This window comes from Kockovaella imperatae, assembly GCF_002102565.1.
Source record: "Kockovaella imperatae strain NRRL Y-17943 chromosome Unknown BD324scaffold_16, whole genome shotgun sequence".
Taxonomy (NCBI): Eukaryota; Fungi; Basidiomycota; class Tremellomycetes; order Tremellales; family Cuniculitremaceae; genus Kockovaella; species Kockovaella imperatae.
The window spans coordinates 112,775-128,927 of record NW_019028956.1 but is presented as its reverse complement, the minus strand read 5'-3'; the positions used below and the strand labels follow the sequence as shown (position 1 = coordinate 128,927).

Genomic DNA, 16,153 nt, shown 5'->3' with positions numbered 1-16,153 from the left:
TCGCCACGAGGGTCTACGAAGATGCTCAGTCGTCAGTAGTAGGGAACAGCGGCAGCAACAACTGAAACAAGAGCCCAGACTCAGGTCAAGTTCGGCATGACATGCTACTGCATGCATGTCTTTACTACTGTACATACTGTATTTGCAGGAAACGCATTACATTCGTATTGATCAATCAAAGCAAAGTCTGCTTGAACCCTTGATCAGCCCATTTTGAGACAGAGTCCATTGCAGCTCTCGGTCGACGCTTGAACCGCATCAGGTAACTCTGGAGAGCAGACATGGAGACCTGACCATTCGGGATAGCTTTGGAGAAGCTGGTGGCCATATCGTCCAGGTCGGCCGGCGACAACGAAACGTGTCCATCCGGTCGTGCTTTCTCCGTCTCTGGCGAGTCTGTGATCGCAGCTGGGTTGGATGCCTCGCCAGAGTCTTCGTAGAATCGTAGAAAGAGCTCTTTGGCCTGGGATTGGATCGCGTTAGCGTACGGTATCCAGACATCGCATCGGCCTGTACCCATCATCAGTACTCTCATTGACATTGCTGGATCCCCAGTACTCACCTGGCCTCGACAGAGCATCGTCAATCTTTTCCAAATGATTCGTCGTGCAGAACAACAAGCGTCCCTCTCCCGCAGTCACGCCATCCAGGGCGTTCAACAAACCAGACAAGGTGATGGAACTGCCCGATTTGTTCTGAGATCCACCGGAACCTTTCCCTTTTGACCCCTTTCCCTCTTCGCTCTCCTTGTGATCGTCCTTTTTCTCATCTTCTTCCTTCTCGTCTTCGGCTTTTCTATCCTTCATCGCACAGTCTCTGCGACGGCAATCGTCAGTGAAGCCTCAAGATATGACCTTAGATGACTCACATGTCTTCTATGAGGAGAATCGATCGAGAGGAAACAGAAGCCATGAGAGATTGAAGGGCGCCGTCGTCAAGACTTTTGACTATATCAGCACAAGCAATCATCCGATTTGTTACTCACTCTTTCGAGCCCAATGCCAGGTAATAGACATCCAATTTGAGGTGTGACGCCAGTGCTAGGACTAAAGGATAAATGGTCAGTTCGAGGTCCTCGGACTCAGCCGAAGCACTCACTCAGACTACTTTTCCCGCTCCCGGGCGGACCATGCAACAGATATCCTCGCCTATATGGCAATCCTAGTCGTCGATAGAATGACTCTTCGTTTATAAAGTCGGAAGCATCTTCCAAGATGGATTCCTTGACTCCAGCAGGCAATACCACCGATTTCCAAGGTCTGAAAGGTTTATGGATCGTCTTTGACCAGGATCCTTCTCCGCCTCGTCCTCCACCACGAGGCGTATAAATGGCTATACGGGATTCGTCACGGAGGAGATACTCTTGTCGAGCTTGTTCGACGAGCGATTGGAAGAGTTCGTGGGTTGCGAAGAGGCACCTGTGTCATGGGAGTCAGCAACTTGCCGAACAGACCAAGGTCAACTTACGATATCTCTATCCAATTCTTAGCCCACGAGAACCCATTGTCATTCTTGATTTCGTAGAATTTGTATCGGAGGATGTGATTCTTGAATCGAATAGCTTGGCGTTGGCCTATCACATGCTTCTATGTCAGCTAACATTCTCTCAGTGCCAAATATGGCATGGTTGGTGCTCACCTGTCGACGGAGTCATTCTCAACTTCAACTTGCCTAGCATGATATCCTGTTTTTCTCTCATTTTTTCCTCCATCTGCCAATGCCAAAGATGAGGATCTCTCAACGGGGTAGCCTGGACTGTGACATCCCGAGGAGGGCAACGACCGGTCGGATAGATCAACTCCAGGACCGAGACCCAGAAGGAGGTCGGAGAGTCTGTTTGGCCCGGTCGTACTTTCATCGAATTGTCTGAGAGATAGCTGTGAAGCCAGAGATACGAGTCGTCCGCTTCGGAGATCCGTACAGTGAGGGTCGAGGCTGAGCACGAGAGTCAGTCACGTCAATACATGTAGGGCGTACATCTTCAGAGGGTGGCAAGCCCCTCGCGCCTTTGAATAGAGGTATGCTCATGCCACGCAACGAAAAACTCACCAGCATAGAAAGCACTGATGGCCCAAGTCACCAATCGCCTAGCTCCTTCGAGTAACGCGCCACTGAGGAACAAGGTCGTACCGTCTCTCAAGAATGGGTGGGAGTTAAGAAACAACTCGACATGGCTCCAAATGATGGTCAAGATGTCTAACATCGTCGAGAAGAAGCTTAGACAGATGAAGGTGCGGACTCCCCGCGTCCAGACGGCCGAATGGTGTCGAAGGGCGGAGATTGATGAAGGAGGGTTAACTGCCCAGTTTCGTCGTCTGCTTCCTCTTCCTTTATAACTGTTCTCGTGTCGAGTCGATGACAGACCGCCTGAGACGCTTGCGCGGCAAGCGAAGTGCACAGGGTAAAAAAGAGAACTCTGCAAGAAACGGGGATTGTCATCGTCTAGCTCTCTCTTTTTTTTTGTTGCCACCGCCGTGCATCGGTAATGCGGATCCGAGGATCGTCACGGTGCGGCGGGGAACGTGGACACTGAAGGAGCAGCCAAACGTGGATACGCAGGTGGCGGCGCAGACATGACGAGACAAGCTTGGTCAGGTGTGATTACCCGGAGTGACATGTTCTGGAAATCATTTGGGAGGACTTTGATAAGACCTCAACGACTGGACTGATTGCCAAAGGAAGAGCAAGGTATGCAAACCCCGCGACCGCGGAGATAGTGATGCAGATCAGGAGGGCCCTGGATCGCAGTATACAGACATCGTACAAGCAGGTATTGAGTGTCCTCCGAAAAGCCCCATATCTTGGTTCCACGCGTACTGCTCATCAAAAGAACAAGCCTACTTGGTATATGCAGCCTGCTCTATATCAGCCTGAGGGACACCCAGGTGACTCACCTCAATTTCTTTAGCGTATTTCTGAGCGATCTGTGGTCTGGCAAGTTTCATAGCAGGTGTCAACATGCCATTGTCAGGTGTCCTGTTGTGTCGTTTCAACTCTTGACTCGCCCCTTGACAGATCAGATCTACCACTCACCATTCCTCAGGAGTCAAAACCACATCCTTGATCAATTCGGCTCTAACCAGCCCGCCTTGCTTTGCAGATGACATTAGTGATGTCTTGATAAAATCCTTGATTTGCTTATTGTTCGTCCACTGGGGCGGACCTCCATCTACGGAGATGCCGGCTGCCTTGAGCTGCACGAGAAGATTGCCTTCGTGCTGAATTGGAGGGTCATGCCGTCAGTCTCATTCTTCAGTCGAAAGAACCCGAAACCCACCGGATAAACAATGGCTATCGGTCGATCGGCCTGTGGGGGCGCGCAAATACATAGCATCATGACAACGTCTGTGGATGGGTCATGAGCATGGACTCATCAAGATGAGGGATTAGACTCACTGCACGTCTTGTAAATCGACTCTACTCTGTCCAGAGCCAGGTACTCGCCATTCTGGAGCTTAATCTGTAGAGCGTCAACCTGGACCATCGAGCCAGGTCACACGTACCAAGTTCTTCACGCGATCTATGATCCTCAAGGTACCGTCGGTGTCCCACTGGCTATCGTCAGTTCCAAGCTGCGAGTGATGGCTGCCGAGATCCTACCTGGCCAATATCCCCTGTCTTGAACCACCCATCCTCAAAGCTCTCAGCGTTCAAATCGTCTCTTTTGAAGTACCTGAAACACCGTCAATTCCGGTACCATTGGACGTCATTCACCCTTTAAAGATGTTCGGCCCACGTAGCCAGATTTCCCCTTGCGGCGGGTGATGGGACACGGAATATCCCAAGTCAGGCTGGTCTGTGAGACGTCAGCTCGAGTCGATAAGGTCAGTCAGTGGCTCACCGATCAGCTTTGCCTCGCATGATGGTCCAAGTACACCGGCACTTCCGATCGACCAATGTTCTGGCGTAGTGATAGAAGCCATACCACAAGTCTCTGTCATACCATAGCCTGAGACCGTTAGAGAGGGAAGACGACACGCCAACTCACCGATCATCATCGGCGCAAGAACTGTACTGAGGAACAGCTGTGTGTCCTTGCTGAGCGCACCTCCTATCTCAGTGATCAGCCGATGAGAGCAAGAACATGAGAAAAGCAACCGGCTCACCTCCACAGACAGAGACCCTCAACCTTCCCCCAGTCGCTTGCTTGACTCTCGCGAACAGCACTTTGTCGATGACAGAGCTTAATGGCCAAGGCAGTGTCTGTTTCCCTTTGACTGCGAGTCCAAAGATCCCACCGACGACAGGTCCAGCTTCTGCGATCTTCTTCATCATTCCTTTTCTGCACAGCGAGTCAGCTCGGAGCCAGAAGTCTCGATTTCGCTGAACATTGTCTCACCGGATCATCTCGTAGATAGCAGGGACGCCTCCGATCATTGTCTTGGAGGACGTCAAGTCAGCAGACGAAGCATGGGACGCGGTTGAGCGTACCGGTTTGAAAGCTGCAAAGTCCCCTTGACAATTGCGTACACTATCATCGAGTAGGGTCTTGACGCTCGCGTAGCCAACTTGTACCCCGAGCAGATAGAAAGTATATTCGAGGAACTGAGTGCTCAGCTCAAGAAGCGGACTGAATGCTTACCTGTTCGAGAATGTGTGCCAGAGGAAGATAGGCCATCAGGAGATCCGTCTTGGGGTACGCGTATTTGCCCCAGAGCGCGACTGATCCAGCCACTGGATCAGATGTCAGCGACAAGACCCGCCTCGACATTCGAAAACAAACGGACAAGAAGCGACAACGTTTCCATGCGATAATAGCACGCCCTTTGGAGCACCCGTCGAACCTGAGGTGTACATAATGCAGAAGAGGTCCTCGGGTGTAGGCTTGGGTCCAAGATCTTCCCTTTGCACGGGATTCTGAGTGCCCAGCTGTTCGAGCTCAGAAATGGACACCAGCCGTCCATGCCGAGACTCCACAGTTGAGCGAATCGTATCGATCAGTCCCTTTAATCGCGACGTCAATTCTAGTCTCACACACCCGCTTGACTCGGTCAATCGGACCCGGACCCATGCTCACCTTATCTAAGCGCTTCGAAGCGTCATACACGACCCATTTGACTCTTTCAGCCCGTCCAATCACCTTGGCTACGAGTCCAAGTTGTTCTTCACCACAGAATACCAATTCCACATCCGGCTCGACGAGACTCGTCAAGAGTCCCTCCTCGCCCAACGTAGTGTAGGCAGTGGTGATGGTGCTCCCTAATCGAGCACAGGACTGAGCGAACAGCTGCCAATTCAAGCACGTATCGGCGTATATTGACGCTCGGGGTCTCGACGCTATCGGTGTCGAGGTGGTCGTAAAGCCAAGTGAGAGGAGACCAGAAACGAGTGATGAGATTCGAGCATCCAGTTCGCGATGCGTGACAGGCTTAGGGGGCGATAGAGTGAAGCTGCGCCAGGATTCAGTCGTCAAGAGCATGTTAACCAGAGGGGATTCCACTAGTCCCCGACTCACTACTTCCACATCTTTTCTTCCTCCGAGCCATCGGGCTTCCGGACCATCTTGGGCTCTTGAACGATATCCACCACATCTCGATACGAGCAAGCCACTTTGTCACCATACTTCTGTGCCTACAAACGATATATACATCAGCAGCATGTCAGGCATACACCCACACCTGACTCACGGTATACGCAAAGATATCGCCTACGGTCTTGACGGATTCGCCAGCCGGTAAAGAGACCAATAAATCCGGTGAGAAAGCATTACGGCGGATCGATGGATCCGACTTGACAGGGATCGTCGCGGGCCTCTTGGAGAACATGGGGTTAGGACAGGTTGTGGATACAAACAAGTCACTTGGTCAAGCTTTCAAACTTTCCGCCTCACTGCCACGAAGGCCTCTGCCTCCTCTGTGATGGGGGTTCTGCCAAAGGATACAATGGGGGAGGGGGGAATGGTCAAAAGAAATGCCCAGCCTTTTGTAACGTTTTGGCTTTCGATCGTCATTCTTTTTGCCCCCGAGTTCAAAGGCCACGATTCCCGAACTACCCCCCGGATTGAGTTCCGGGAACAGCGCCGTCTACAGGTCACCAGCTGAGCCGTTGCGCCGTGCTTCATGCTTCTCGATACCAGGCGTGTGAAGCACATATGCTTCCGAGTCATCGCTACCAGTTCGTCATCTCTCATGCATACGCTCGTCATTTTGATGGCAGCATGACATCGGCGTCAAATAGTGAATCATGCGTCAAATCCGATAACCTTTGAAGGGCCATCTGTTGAGTGGATAGGATCTTCAGAAAGACATTAGCAAGAACAGCCTTGATCACTACATCTCGCTCTCACCTCTGCGATCTCCGCCAATGCACGTTCATCGGCTAGCCAGCCCTCCCTATTCGCTCCTGCAGCGACGCCCTTGCGCATCTTCCTAATCTCCTCGACTAAGCCCCAAAGCTCATTCACCTGCCCGATCATGCGTCCTTCACCCGTGCCTCTCCTATTCAGCGCACCTGAGCCTATAGAGGAGGCTCTTAATCCCACGATACCAGTCCCACTGCCACCTTTTGCCTTGCCTTTACCTTCCAGATCGGCTTTGACTCCTTCCAGGACTTTAGCAACCGCAGCTTCCTCTTGTCTGAACGCAGTGGACTGCAGGATCGGTATAAATTGAGGTGTCTGAGCGACGAGATGAATCAAGCGGTGCATGAGAGTCGTGAGTTGCGTCTGGAGGGCAGCGAGGCGGATCGAGGTGGAAAGGGATGTCTGGCGGGAAAGTTGGGAGAGGGCAATGGAGATCTCCTAGAGTTCTCATCAGCACGACTTTTTCCCTCGTAGCTATGGAGCCGCCCCCGACACACCTTGATCTTCTCCTGATGAACACTAGCAATCTTTTCCTGCATGTCGACTCGTTTTTTGACGTCCGCCCAGCCAGTCGCGAGGACAGGCACCATTCTGTTTTTCAACGTCAACACCGTCCATCTGGGTCCATTGCTCACGATTGCGGATCCGGATTATCCCTCATAGCCTTGGCCCATTTCGCATCATCGTTTGCACCAGGCGGTCGGCCGTATTGACCCGTTGTTCCAGGATCAACCTTGTTATAGAAGAAGTACTGAAGACGCCTCAGCTCCATGTGCCTGCTTTGCACATGACTCACCTTGAATCGACATTCTGGAGACGCTGAATCCCAAGCGTTCTTGACAGCCATCATCCGCGATTCAATATCTAATTCGTGCTTTGATCCAGCTACCGACGCGTTCATAGGGTTCTGCGTGGTCGACGCGAACAATCCCGATTGACTCGGCTGTTGAGCCGTCGAAGGGAACAAAGATGACTGAGGTTGAGTATGACTGGTTGAGGAGAACAAAGAGCTTTGCTGAGGTTGAGAGGTCGATCCGAAGAGACCGCCCGCGCCAGAGGAGGGTTGTAGAGAGGTGGATCCGAATAAGCCCGACGATTGTTGTGGTTGAGGTTGAGTAGATTGGGAATTACCAAACAGACTGCTGCTCCCTCCGCCAAACAGACCTCCAGCAGGTTGTTGGGCCGTACTCGTTGAGGTCTGACCAAAGAGACCTGTCCCTTGGGGTACTTGTCCTGGTTGAGCGGACTGTCCAAATAATGAAGATCCCTGAGCCGAGGAAGGTTGAGCGGTGGATCCAAAGAGTCCGGTTGTGGGCTTTTGAGCAGTTGAAGAGAAAAGACCGCCATTCTGCTGGGCTGGCTGCTGTTGCTGCTGCTGCTGCGCGTTCGCCGTATTGGTCGATCCAAAGAGGCCGGTGCCGGTCGAAGGTTGAGCACTGGTATTTCCGAATAGACCGCCAGACGAGGTCCCTTGTGTCGTCGCTGCCCCAAACAACGATGATCCCTGGGGATTCTGTTGTTGCTGCTGACCCGACGCTCCAAAAAGACCACCCGTCGTAGAGCCTTGTTGCTGATTCGGTTGTGTCGTAGTCGAGCCGAAAAGGCCTCCGCCAGATGGAGTTTGCTGCTGTTGTTGGTTTGTTGAACCGAACAATCCACCAGTCGATTGTTGTGGAGCCGGTTGCTGCGCGAACAAAGAGCTGGAAGGGGCTGATTGGGTGCCGCTATTGCCTGAAGAAGACATTTCGTATCAGTAGATCTCGCCATGTTGGCTGGACAAGGACGCACCAGCACCAAACATGGGTGCAGAAGTTCCACCTTGAGCGTTGTTTGATCCTGCCAGCAGATGTCAGTCGATAGTCCGTATGGCAATGTCAACCTCACCGAAAGAAAATGTGGACATGATGGCTCGCAATTCTTGAGGCTACTCGCTCCAAACCAAGAGAGATCGAGGACTAGCCTGCTCGCGAGTCGACCTGAGCAAGGGAGAACCACAGAATCCACCCGTCACAACCTTTTGAACGCGAAAGGAGGAAAATTTGGTTCCGCGATTAGCAGGTGACGCCTGCCAGGTCTATGATCGATAACGAACAGCACACTCGAGACATCATGAAGACGAGCATAGCGAGGTACATTCAACGGGCGAAGGGTACCAGAGTGTTGACAGATGTCGCTACAACCCTTTGTCTAGCTCCCAGAGCTCCTTATACGTCTTCAAGACCATTACCATCGTCATCGTCTCTCACCCCCATCCGGTCATTACACCAGTCTTCATCCTCATCCTCCAGCGTGGGCGCTTCGTCTTCAAATCCCCCATCATCATCAACCCAAGATCCAGAACACCCGTATCTATGGTACCACACTTCTTCTTCTACTCGCCGCATAGAGCTTTCATTCTTACCGAGTCCACCTTCACCAGGATCGAGGACAGTCTTGGGTTATCTGCCACTCTTTCAAGACAGCGGTCTGAACGACTTCCAAGAGAATTCCGAGTTTCTGTGAGTCACCAGATACGTGATACCAACTACTCCTGATTGAAACGGTAGGAAACTCTTGCATGATTTGATACGAGCTGGACTAGACGCCAATGTCAGTGAACAGTTGGCGTTCGAAGCTTCCGCCAGGCCGACAGATGGCTATATCAACCTCTGTGGTTCGTGATCGTTTTCTACTCCGAACAAAGAAAGAAGCTGATGTACCACAAACCAGATGAGCGAGCTCTCCCTCCTGCTGGACGTATAGCCGAACCTGAGGATACTCTAGGTACGGTCTTCGTCCAGGACGGTCAGATCGACGGGAAAACATACCAGGCCATGCCATCCTATCGGCTTATAACGGCGAATGGTCCCTGTATATTGCCCAAAGGGCTGGACCAATTCGTGAGAAACGAGCTGGAGAAGATTGATCAAGCGGAGAAGAAAGCATGATCTATCGGATCTATCACACAGGAGATGCATGGCCCATCGAGCTCTTTTGCCTCAACTGTGATTCCAAAAGAATATTCACAATGTCCATCCCATACCACTGGTACAACTGTAGCGATACAGTAGGTGTGCTAGTGTCGCGCAAGGTCTTTCCGTCCAGCGGGTAAAAGGTGTCAAGAATGAGTCCTATCATGAATGTGGTGCCATGGGTGGATCCGGCATGATTTGGAAACTGGCTTTTTGAGATGACTCTCTCGGTCCGGTCAAATCTCCCAGTCCATTCGCTGAGACTCTCCTCTGTCGATCTTCATCTTTCATTTGTCCTCTGAGCTCCGCTCCGAGACTAGGCACGGGTTTACGTGCCCGTTTGGATCCACTTCTAACGACTGCACTGAGGGTTGACCCTGATGCACTCTGCTTCAAGAGGCCCAAATTTCCCTCTGCAGGATGTGACATGGATCTCGTACGCTGTCCTTCGATAGCGTGCGAGGCTCCAGGCGGCAATTCAGACGCTCTGCGACCATCGTGATGATCGTCCGAGTCATCGCCAAAGACGGGAGGAGTCACGAACCCGCCGTACGCTTCATCGCTTGACGGTGGGCTGGGAGGCGTAAAGAATGGATCTTGATGATGGTTTTCATCAGATGCCGAGGGACGAGGAAAACGGTCGAATCTCCCTCCAAGATCGCCCAAAAGGATGTTGGGAGTCTGATGTCCATGTGCTGACTCGGATGCAATGCTCGCTTGATGGTCCTTCTCCACATCGATGGCGGTGTGGCTGTCCCCGTCCGTGGATCTCAATTGATATGCGCCTACGGGATCTCCACGCCCACGTTCATTTCCCGTATCCGTCTTCTCTCCTCCACCGAACGGGTCGTTGCGCCTGGCATTTCGCCTTCTTCGCCAGAAGAGGCATCCGCCGACAAGGAGCAAGATGAGAATCGCGCCGACAACGATCCCGGCGATGGCTCCGCCAGATATTCCTCCACCGCTGTTGCCAGAATCCGAAGCGTTGGCTCCTGCAATACCTGCCGTCGTCGAGCTCGTCGGGACGATGGAGGTTGACGATGATGACGAGGAGGTCCTGGCGCTTGTTGCGGATGTGGAAGTCGCTGATGAGGCAGAGGAGGTAGACGAAGACTCCGAAGGAAAGGTCGCTAGGCAGCTCGTGTTGGAGCCCTCAATGACCGAGAAGATATTACTGGTGGCGTGTGTACCAAAGCTGTCGCCTATGAGACCTAGGAAATAGTATCTACCTTGAGGTACATCCACGATCCAAGAGTAGCCGACTGCGGCGGTTTGGGTAGTGATCGTATCGTTGATCTGCACACGAGGCTCGAGAACGGCTCGCTCCCTGAGATTACTGACAGTCTTGGCAGACGACGTGGCGGCGGTGGTGGTAGTGGTGGTTTTGGCCGATGTAGCCGTGGTCTTTGCAGCGGTTGATGATGTGGTAGATGTAGCGGTGGTTGAGGAAGAAGAAGGGATGGACTGGGGTACATCAATGTTGACGACTTGCATGTCAATGATTTGAAACACTGGATCCTCGTTGGATAGCGCCCATTGAACGCTGGGTGAGACCATGTCAGCGTGTTATGGCGGTGCTGATGAATGAAACGACTTACCGGAACTCGTCACACGCTGTCAAGGTTGGCACAGTATAGATAGTCAGTGAGGGTGTAGCTTCCAATCCGGTATTGGCAGTGCTGGTCTTTGCTGTTGTTGCTGTTGTCGTAGTGGTTGAACGGGCTGTACCAGTAGTGGTGGTGCTTTGAGCCGCAGCTAACGAGAGAGGCAGCAGCATGATCGCAGAGACAATGACAGTCATTGAAGTGAGGGAATGTCGAGACGAGGTGAGTGATGGCAGATATGGGACCATGATAAGGAGTGTTTCAATGAGGCCGAGTGGCCAACGCTAGACTCGTTCTCAACAGAGCGGGGTCCAAATAGTGTATGCTGTGGAGCTGCTTGAAAGGAAGGTCGATGGGATGGGGGATGCTTGATCTCGCCAACCGCAAGCGATTCAATCAAAAGGGCCTGTGGAAAAGAGTGAGCCCCCGTTATTTGTCTCAGATATTCTATAACGGCTTACTACGATGATCTACGGGAGCTCGTGATTGTCTCAGTGACACTGTCCAGCCAGCTCTTGTCCGAAGCCGACTCTAGAGAAAGGAAGGATGGATAGATGGATGGATGGATGGATGGAGCTGAGTAGATCCTTCAGTTACTGCGAAAGCTGTGACCGACCAGTCAGCCTCCCATATGCAGCCAAAAAGATGAAACCACAGGGGCTCAGGCTCACTGCGCACTGAAATTGATGATGACTATACTTTTTGTATGAAAGGAGAGTGTGGACAGTGCTGTGGAATCCACAGCGCAGCGTTATGTATATGGTACAAGTTTCGAACTCAGCAGCAATTGAGACGACTGGGTGCATTGATATAATGAACACTGGACCCCGGCCAGCAGGGCAAGGGCGGTGAGTGAGGCTTCGCCGGGCATCTTTGCTGTGTCCTGAGGAAGAAGATTTTCCATTACGAGATTAAATTCCGTTTTTGGGGTGCCCGATAGGTTAATAAGGTTGTGGCGGGTAGCCATTCAGAGGGGCTACTGCTGCTGCTGCTGCTGCTGCTGCTGCCGCTCATCATGGCTCATACATCGGCCAACGGTGACCCCAGAATGGCATCGGCACACGACTGGAACCTATTTCTCACTACCCCGTTCCTGGAAGCCGGGACTCTGCATTCATCTTGGATCTCGACTTTTGACCTTGGACCATTGAGTCAAATTTTCACGGGTGGTGGACACCACGGCGAATCCGACATGGCTGGTTGTGGGATATAGGGAGAGAGGATCTCAACCAGGACTGGCTGACGACGTGCACGACGAAACATGCTAAAGGGTAGAAACAGCATTGCCTGCCGTCGAGATCATCCGTTCAGCTGACTCTTAGAACCCGGCGAAGCGGACTCTCTAAGCCTACCTGATCAGGGGCAGCTTCAAGTCCAAGATCACCATTCGTCTAGAGTTTACTCTGATCATGCATTTGACGCGGACCGACTTCTATAGCGCACGCTACGATCAGATTTGGACGGATTCAGACGACCCTGTGCACAAGGATTGGAATAGAGGGTGATTGATTTGGTGCGAGCATGGAGGACTTGGAGATCATCATCTTGCCTCATCTGAGATCTTTCTTACTTTCTTTGCTCTTGCTATGACCGGACTCTGGACGGCGATGAGCCACTCGCAGTCTCAAGGTCAGGTCGAGTCATGAAAAGTACGTCTCATCGACTGTACTCGGACCTGTTTGGCTTTGAGGGGATTCGCGATGAATGGAAGGCATCACCTCGACCGCTTCGGGTAGTAGCGGCTGTCCTCTTCGTGTCGGGCAATAGATCGCCCAAGCCCAAAGCTGCGAATGGGGCCAGTCGGGAGCTGCTCTCCCCAGTCCTCGGTCCAAGAGGGTGATTGTCAGGTCGCGATCCGACGGTCCCGTCTGATTCAACACGCACGTACGTGAGCTCATCGTCATTTCTTCCAGACACCCATTCTCCAGGTCGATAACTGGGAGCAGGAGGACGGTCATCTCCAGTGTAGCCTGCATCAAGCTCATTGACAGACGTCGGTCGGATTGACCAGTATTCGTCCGGTTGCCCCTCGCTGACAAGGAAAGATTCTGCTCCGTTCCCCTTTGAGGTCATGGAGATGCCTGAAGATGTGAACCCTTTCCCCCATTGCCCGCCCAGCTCGGTGACGATTTCTCCTCGATTGATGTCGGGTCTCTGGACACTGGGATCGTCCAGAGCGAAAAGAGACCTTGGCTCAAATGAAGGATGTGTGATGAGATACTGCTTGTGAGGGTAGTTCTGAGTCGTCTCATTGTTGTCTCCCTCGTTCTCATTCTTGGGACCAGAAGCCTCGGTTGGAGTGGCGGTCCCTCGTCCTGTGTCGCTGTTATCTTCGCAGCTGCTTGAAGGCCTTTTGTCGGTGCCCGTGTCCAGAGCCAAATCTGTCGCGAGCCAACCAGATAGCCTTGCAGCTTCGCCGTAGTCTTTTTCCTTCAAGGCAGTTGTCAACTGCCTGCTGAGCCCGATGGACTGTTTGCGTAAAGCCTCTTGTGCTTCTTCCACGAGGAAATCTACGGCCCATGTGGCTTGGGACAGATCTACGCGAGACGACGCCCCTGTCGTACCGAGGAAGGGGTCTTTGAGAGTTTGGCAGACGTCCCATCTTCCTTCAAGATAGTCTTGTCGCTCCGAATCGTTTGCGAGACGAATGAGTTCGGCTACTGTGGGGGATCTCATTTTGGGCCTATTAGAGAAGCAGATGTCTTGTTGGCCTTGGAGGGGATGAGAGTGGCAAAAAAGCAGAAGAGGCTCACGCTATTTAAGCGAAGGAGTATAGAAGCCTCGAGTAACATTCACGCTGGCAAGCTCTATGGCCGCGACGTGGTCACCTTCCTTCGGCCATGACACCTTTCACGGAGAAGACATGCTTATAGTTTGCTTCTCACAATGCCGTTCTACCTTCATAAAGGATGACCTGTGATGGCCCCATTCAGTCGAGCTTTGTGGGATTGCGCCACAAAGCACGCGAATGCCAGATCTTCTCAGCATGAATCACCCGGCGATAGCGATTCGGCCCGGGCAGAAGCATTGAAGCGTCGAGCCCGCCTGGCCGGTGTTGAAGATTTTCACCGGCTTGCGTGCGGACAATCCAGATCTCGACACTTGCATCGGGATCGGAAGAGACCACGAGAGAAGCTCACAAGGGTGCGGATCATTGAACGGAGCACCGTCGATTAGTGTTATAGCTAAACACATGTACAGTATGCCATCGCTGTGTACTTTGTCATGAGCCACATTGCCACAAACGAGCCGACGATCGGCTTTGCCATAAAAATCATTTGAGCCGAAGCATCATGAAGCATCATCGTTTTGTGGCCTATGCAAAAGGGAAGCACCATGCCAGGTCCTAAGTCGCTGAAGAGACGTCAGGAAGATGACAGGTCACCTGGTCCCGCCTCGGGACGACATAACAAGAAAGCCGGGAAAAACAAGCGGGAGGTGACGTATGATACGTATGATGAAGCATTGGATGGTGGAGTGGAGATGGAGGAGAAGGGTGAGAGGTACAGGGATGGTGATAAGGTGGGTTATAAGGGGGTTACGGACCCGGTGGTTCCATGTTCTGGGCTGAGGCGAGCCTTGGCAGGCACAGAGATTCTATGAAAAGGCTCTGGATCTGTATAAAATGGCTTACGATTACGAACCGACATTCGATGCGGCTTACAATCAGTCAGTCTGTGTTCGGTGTCCCATGAACCTGTTCGACCTGCTGACTCTGAGTCGCTAGAGCTCGAGTCCTGTTCACTCTGGCTACTTCCTTCTTCCTACCGCCTTCCTCGCTGTCCTACCTGACGACATCTATCAACCTCTACCGACACGCCATGACGTTGACTCAGGAAGTCCTGTTGAGTCTCGATGCGGCGTATAACCTCGCTCAGGCGATACTTGAGCTGGCGGAAGTTTTGGAAGATTTACATTCGGACAAAGACGAAGAGGTCAGGAGCCTACGTTTGGAGGCCGTTTCGATATTGTCCCAAGTCTTGCAAGGGCAGGAGAGTTTCTTACAGAGGCGGACACCCGAAACAGATGCCCAGCCCGAGGACGACATTTCACAGGATCCACCTGCAGACGAGATGGAGTTGGATGGTGATGAGGCATCACTAGAACAGGCAGCCAGCTATGAGACATATCTTCCCACGCCTTCAACATACATCGACACTTGCCTACTATCACTTGAGACTCATCTCACTCTATGGACGACTTTAAATCCACCTGCAATCGCATCTGCGGAGGATCAGACAGTCGTCCGGACGATTCTCGATCAAGCAGCCACCATGACGCCAAAATCAAAACAGGCAGAGGTCGATTTCGGCGAAATCAAAGTCTTACTCGCCCTCGACGATATAGTCTGGCGGATGCACAGATCCGAAGCACAACTCGGTACAGTTACAGAATCCCAACCGTCGCTTGAGAAGGCCACTGTGGCCTTGACATCCCTCTTGACGAGCTTGGATCTGAATCCGCCTGAAGAGGCCACGCTCCATGCGGATATCTTGACCACCTTGGCTGAAGTCGAACAGACCATTGCGCACAGGCTCATGTTTCTTTCTGGCCAAGCTCCAGCTGGACCGAGTCAGCTCGGTCAGAGCGCATGGTTTCATCTGGGGGAAGCCATCACACATCTGACCAAAGCTTTGGAACTCCCGACATCGGCCAGTACACCCAAGACATTCAAGTCGAGCGTGTTGCACGACCTCAGTCAGGCAAGTCTGTCACGAGCGAGACTAGCCCGTATCAACGATACAGCCAAGCGGAATTCAGCCCAATTGATCGAAAATGCCCTGGCTTACGGGACCAAGGCGGCGGAATCGATAAGTTGGGGATGGTTAAACCCTACCAGGCTAGCTTCCAGTTCCCAGATTGGGAGGAAAGAAAGCGTCGAATTACCTTGGCCGTGTGGGTGGGATGCGGAATGGCTGGCGAGATCCATCGTCTTACAAGCGCTTTGGACCATGCACGTCACTCTGAATGACGAGGCGCTGGAGATCGCTCCCGAAGCCAAGCAGCGATACGAGGGATGTATGAAGGGCATTGTGGAAAGACTCAAAAGCCTAGAAGGAGATAGACGGCTGAGCACCACGGATGTGGCGCGATGGGTGGATGAGTTGGAAGAGGCGGAAGGTACGCTGCCACTGCGGGAGAGAGAATGGTGGAACAATGTAGCAACAAGTATATCGTGATCCTCGCTGTGCATGGCGCAGTTCGACGTGATCCTTGCTCGAGGTCATCGGTGATTGCCATGAATGTGGCACGTTTCAGGCTCTATTCAATCCAGGATTGGCTCATGTTTCAGAAAC

The 16,153-nt window shown here is 52.4% G+C and overlaps 7 protein-coding genes across 7 annotated transcripts; 2 read left to right on the top strand and 5 right to left on the bottom strand.

The window, feature by feature from the left end:
* Positions 1-106: 106 nt before the first annotated feature.
* On the bottom strand, positions 107-2,477 carry BD324DRAFT_637765 (P-loop containing nucleoside triphosphate hydrolase protein). The gene is made up of 8 exons (XM_022017045.1): positions 2,050-2,477; positions 1,639-1,935; positions 1,468-1,573; positions 1,099-1,418; positions 986-1,046; positions 869-940; positions 563-816; positions 107-510 (listed from the first exon to the last, which is right to left on the bottom strand). The coding sequence occupies exons 1-8, from the start codon at positions 2,201-2,203 to the stop codon at positions 176-178; spliced, it is 1,599 nt and encodes a 532-aa protein (XP_021868234.1). The 5' UTR covers positions 2,204-2,477; the 3' UTR covers positions 107-175.
* Positions 2,478-2,670: 193 nt separating this feature from the next.
* On the bottom strand, positions 2,671-5,901 carry BD324DRAFT_637764 (hypothetical protein). The gene is made up of 18 exons (XM_022017044.1): positions 5,628-5,901; positions 5,456-5,571; positions 5,018-5,390; positions 4,728-4,944; positions 4,583-4,674; positions 4,432-4,545; positions 4,340-4,380; positions 4,107-4,282; positions 3,989-4,051; positions 3,842-3,949; positions 3,715-3,796; positions 3,601-3,673; positions 3,504-3,551; positions 3,397-3,460; positions 3,278-3,345; positions 3,034-3,218; positions 2,895-2,976; positions 2,671-2,855 (listed from the first exon to the last, which is right to left on the bottom strand). The coding sequence occupies exons 1-18, from the start codon at positions 5,763-5,765 to the stop codon at positions 2,838-2,840; spliced, it is 2,058 nt and encodes a 685-aa protein (XP_021868233.1). The 5' UTR covers positions 5,766-5,901; the 3' UTR covers positions 2,671-2,837.
* A 240-nt stretch (positions 5,902-6,141) lies between these two features.
* On the bottom strand, positions 6,142-8,045 carry BD324DRAFT_584334 (nucleoporin complex subunit 54-domain-containing protein; the record flags this gene model as incomplete). Its single annotated transcript, XM_022013679.1, has 6 exons — positions 6,142-6,234; positions 6,287-6,456; positions 6,502-6,739; positions 6,799-6,892; positions 6,937-7,052; positions 7,098-8,045. 6 exons carry the CDS (start codon positions 8,043-8,045, stop codon positions 6,142-6,144), a joined length of 1,659 nt encoding a protein of 552 aa, XP_021868232.1.
* Positions 8,046-8,410: 365 nt separating this feature from the next.
* Positions 8,411-9,228, top strand: BD324DRAFT_653641 (hypothetical protein; the record flags this gene model as incomplete). Its single annotated transcript, XM_022018684.1, has 3 exons — positions 8,411-8,799; positions 8,848-8,954; positions 9,011-9,228. The coding sequence occupies 3 exons, from the start codon at positions 8,411-8,413 to the stop codon at positions 9,226-9,228; spliced, it is 714 nt and encodes a 237-aa protein (XP_021868231.1).
* Positions 9,229-9,414: 186 nt separating this feature from the next.
* BD324DRAFT_653640 (hypothetical protein) lies at positions 9,415-11,104 on the bottom strand (the record flags this gene model as incomplete). The annotated part of the gene is made up of 2 exons (XM_022018683.1): positions 9,415-10,795; positions 10,851-11,104. 2 exons carry the CDS (start codon positions 11,102-11,104, stop codon positions 9,415-9,417), a joined length of 1,635 nt encoding a protein of 544 aa, XP_021868230.1.
* Positions 11,105-12,259: 1,155 nt separating this feature from the next.
* Positions 12,260-13,674, bottom strand: BD324DRAFT_184393 (hypothetical protein). Its single transcript, XM_022012121.1, has 2 exons — positions 13,610-13,674; positions 12,260-13,567 (listed from the first exon to the last, which is right to left on the bottom strand). The coding sequence occupies exon 2, from the start codon at positions 13,530-13,532 to the stop codon at positions 12,513-12,515; it is 1,020 nt and encodes a 339-aa protein (XP_021868229.1). The 5' UTR covers positions 13,533-13,567; positions 13,610-13,674; the 3' UTR covers positions 12,260-12,512.
* A 464-nt stretch (positions 13,675-14,138) lies between these two features.
* Positions 14,139-16,153, top strand: BD324DRAFT_637754 (hypothetical protein). The gene is made up of 3 exons (XM_022017043.1): positions 14,139-14,378; positions 14,443-14,525; positions 14,584-16,153. Exons 1-3 carry the CDS (start codon positions 14,175-14,177, stop codon positions 16,034-16,036), a joined length of 1,740 nt encoding a protein of 579 aa, XP_021868228.1. The 5' UTR covers positions 14,139-14,174; the 3' UTR covers positions 16,037-16,153.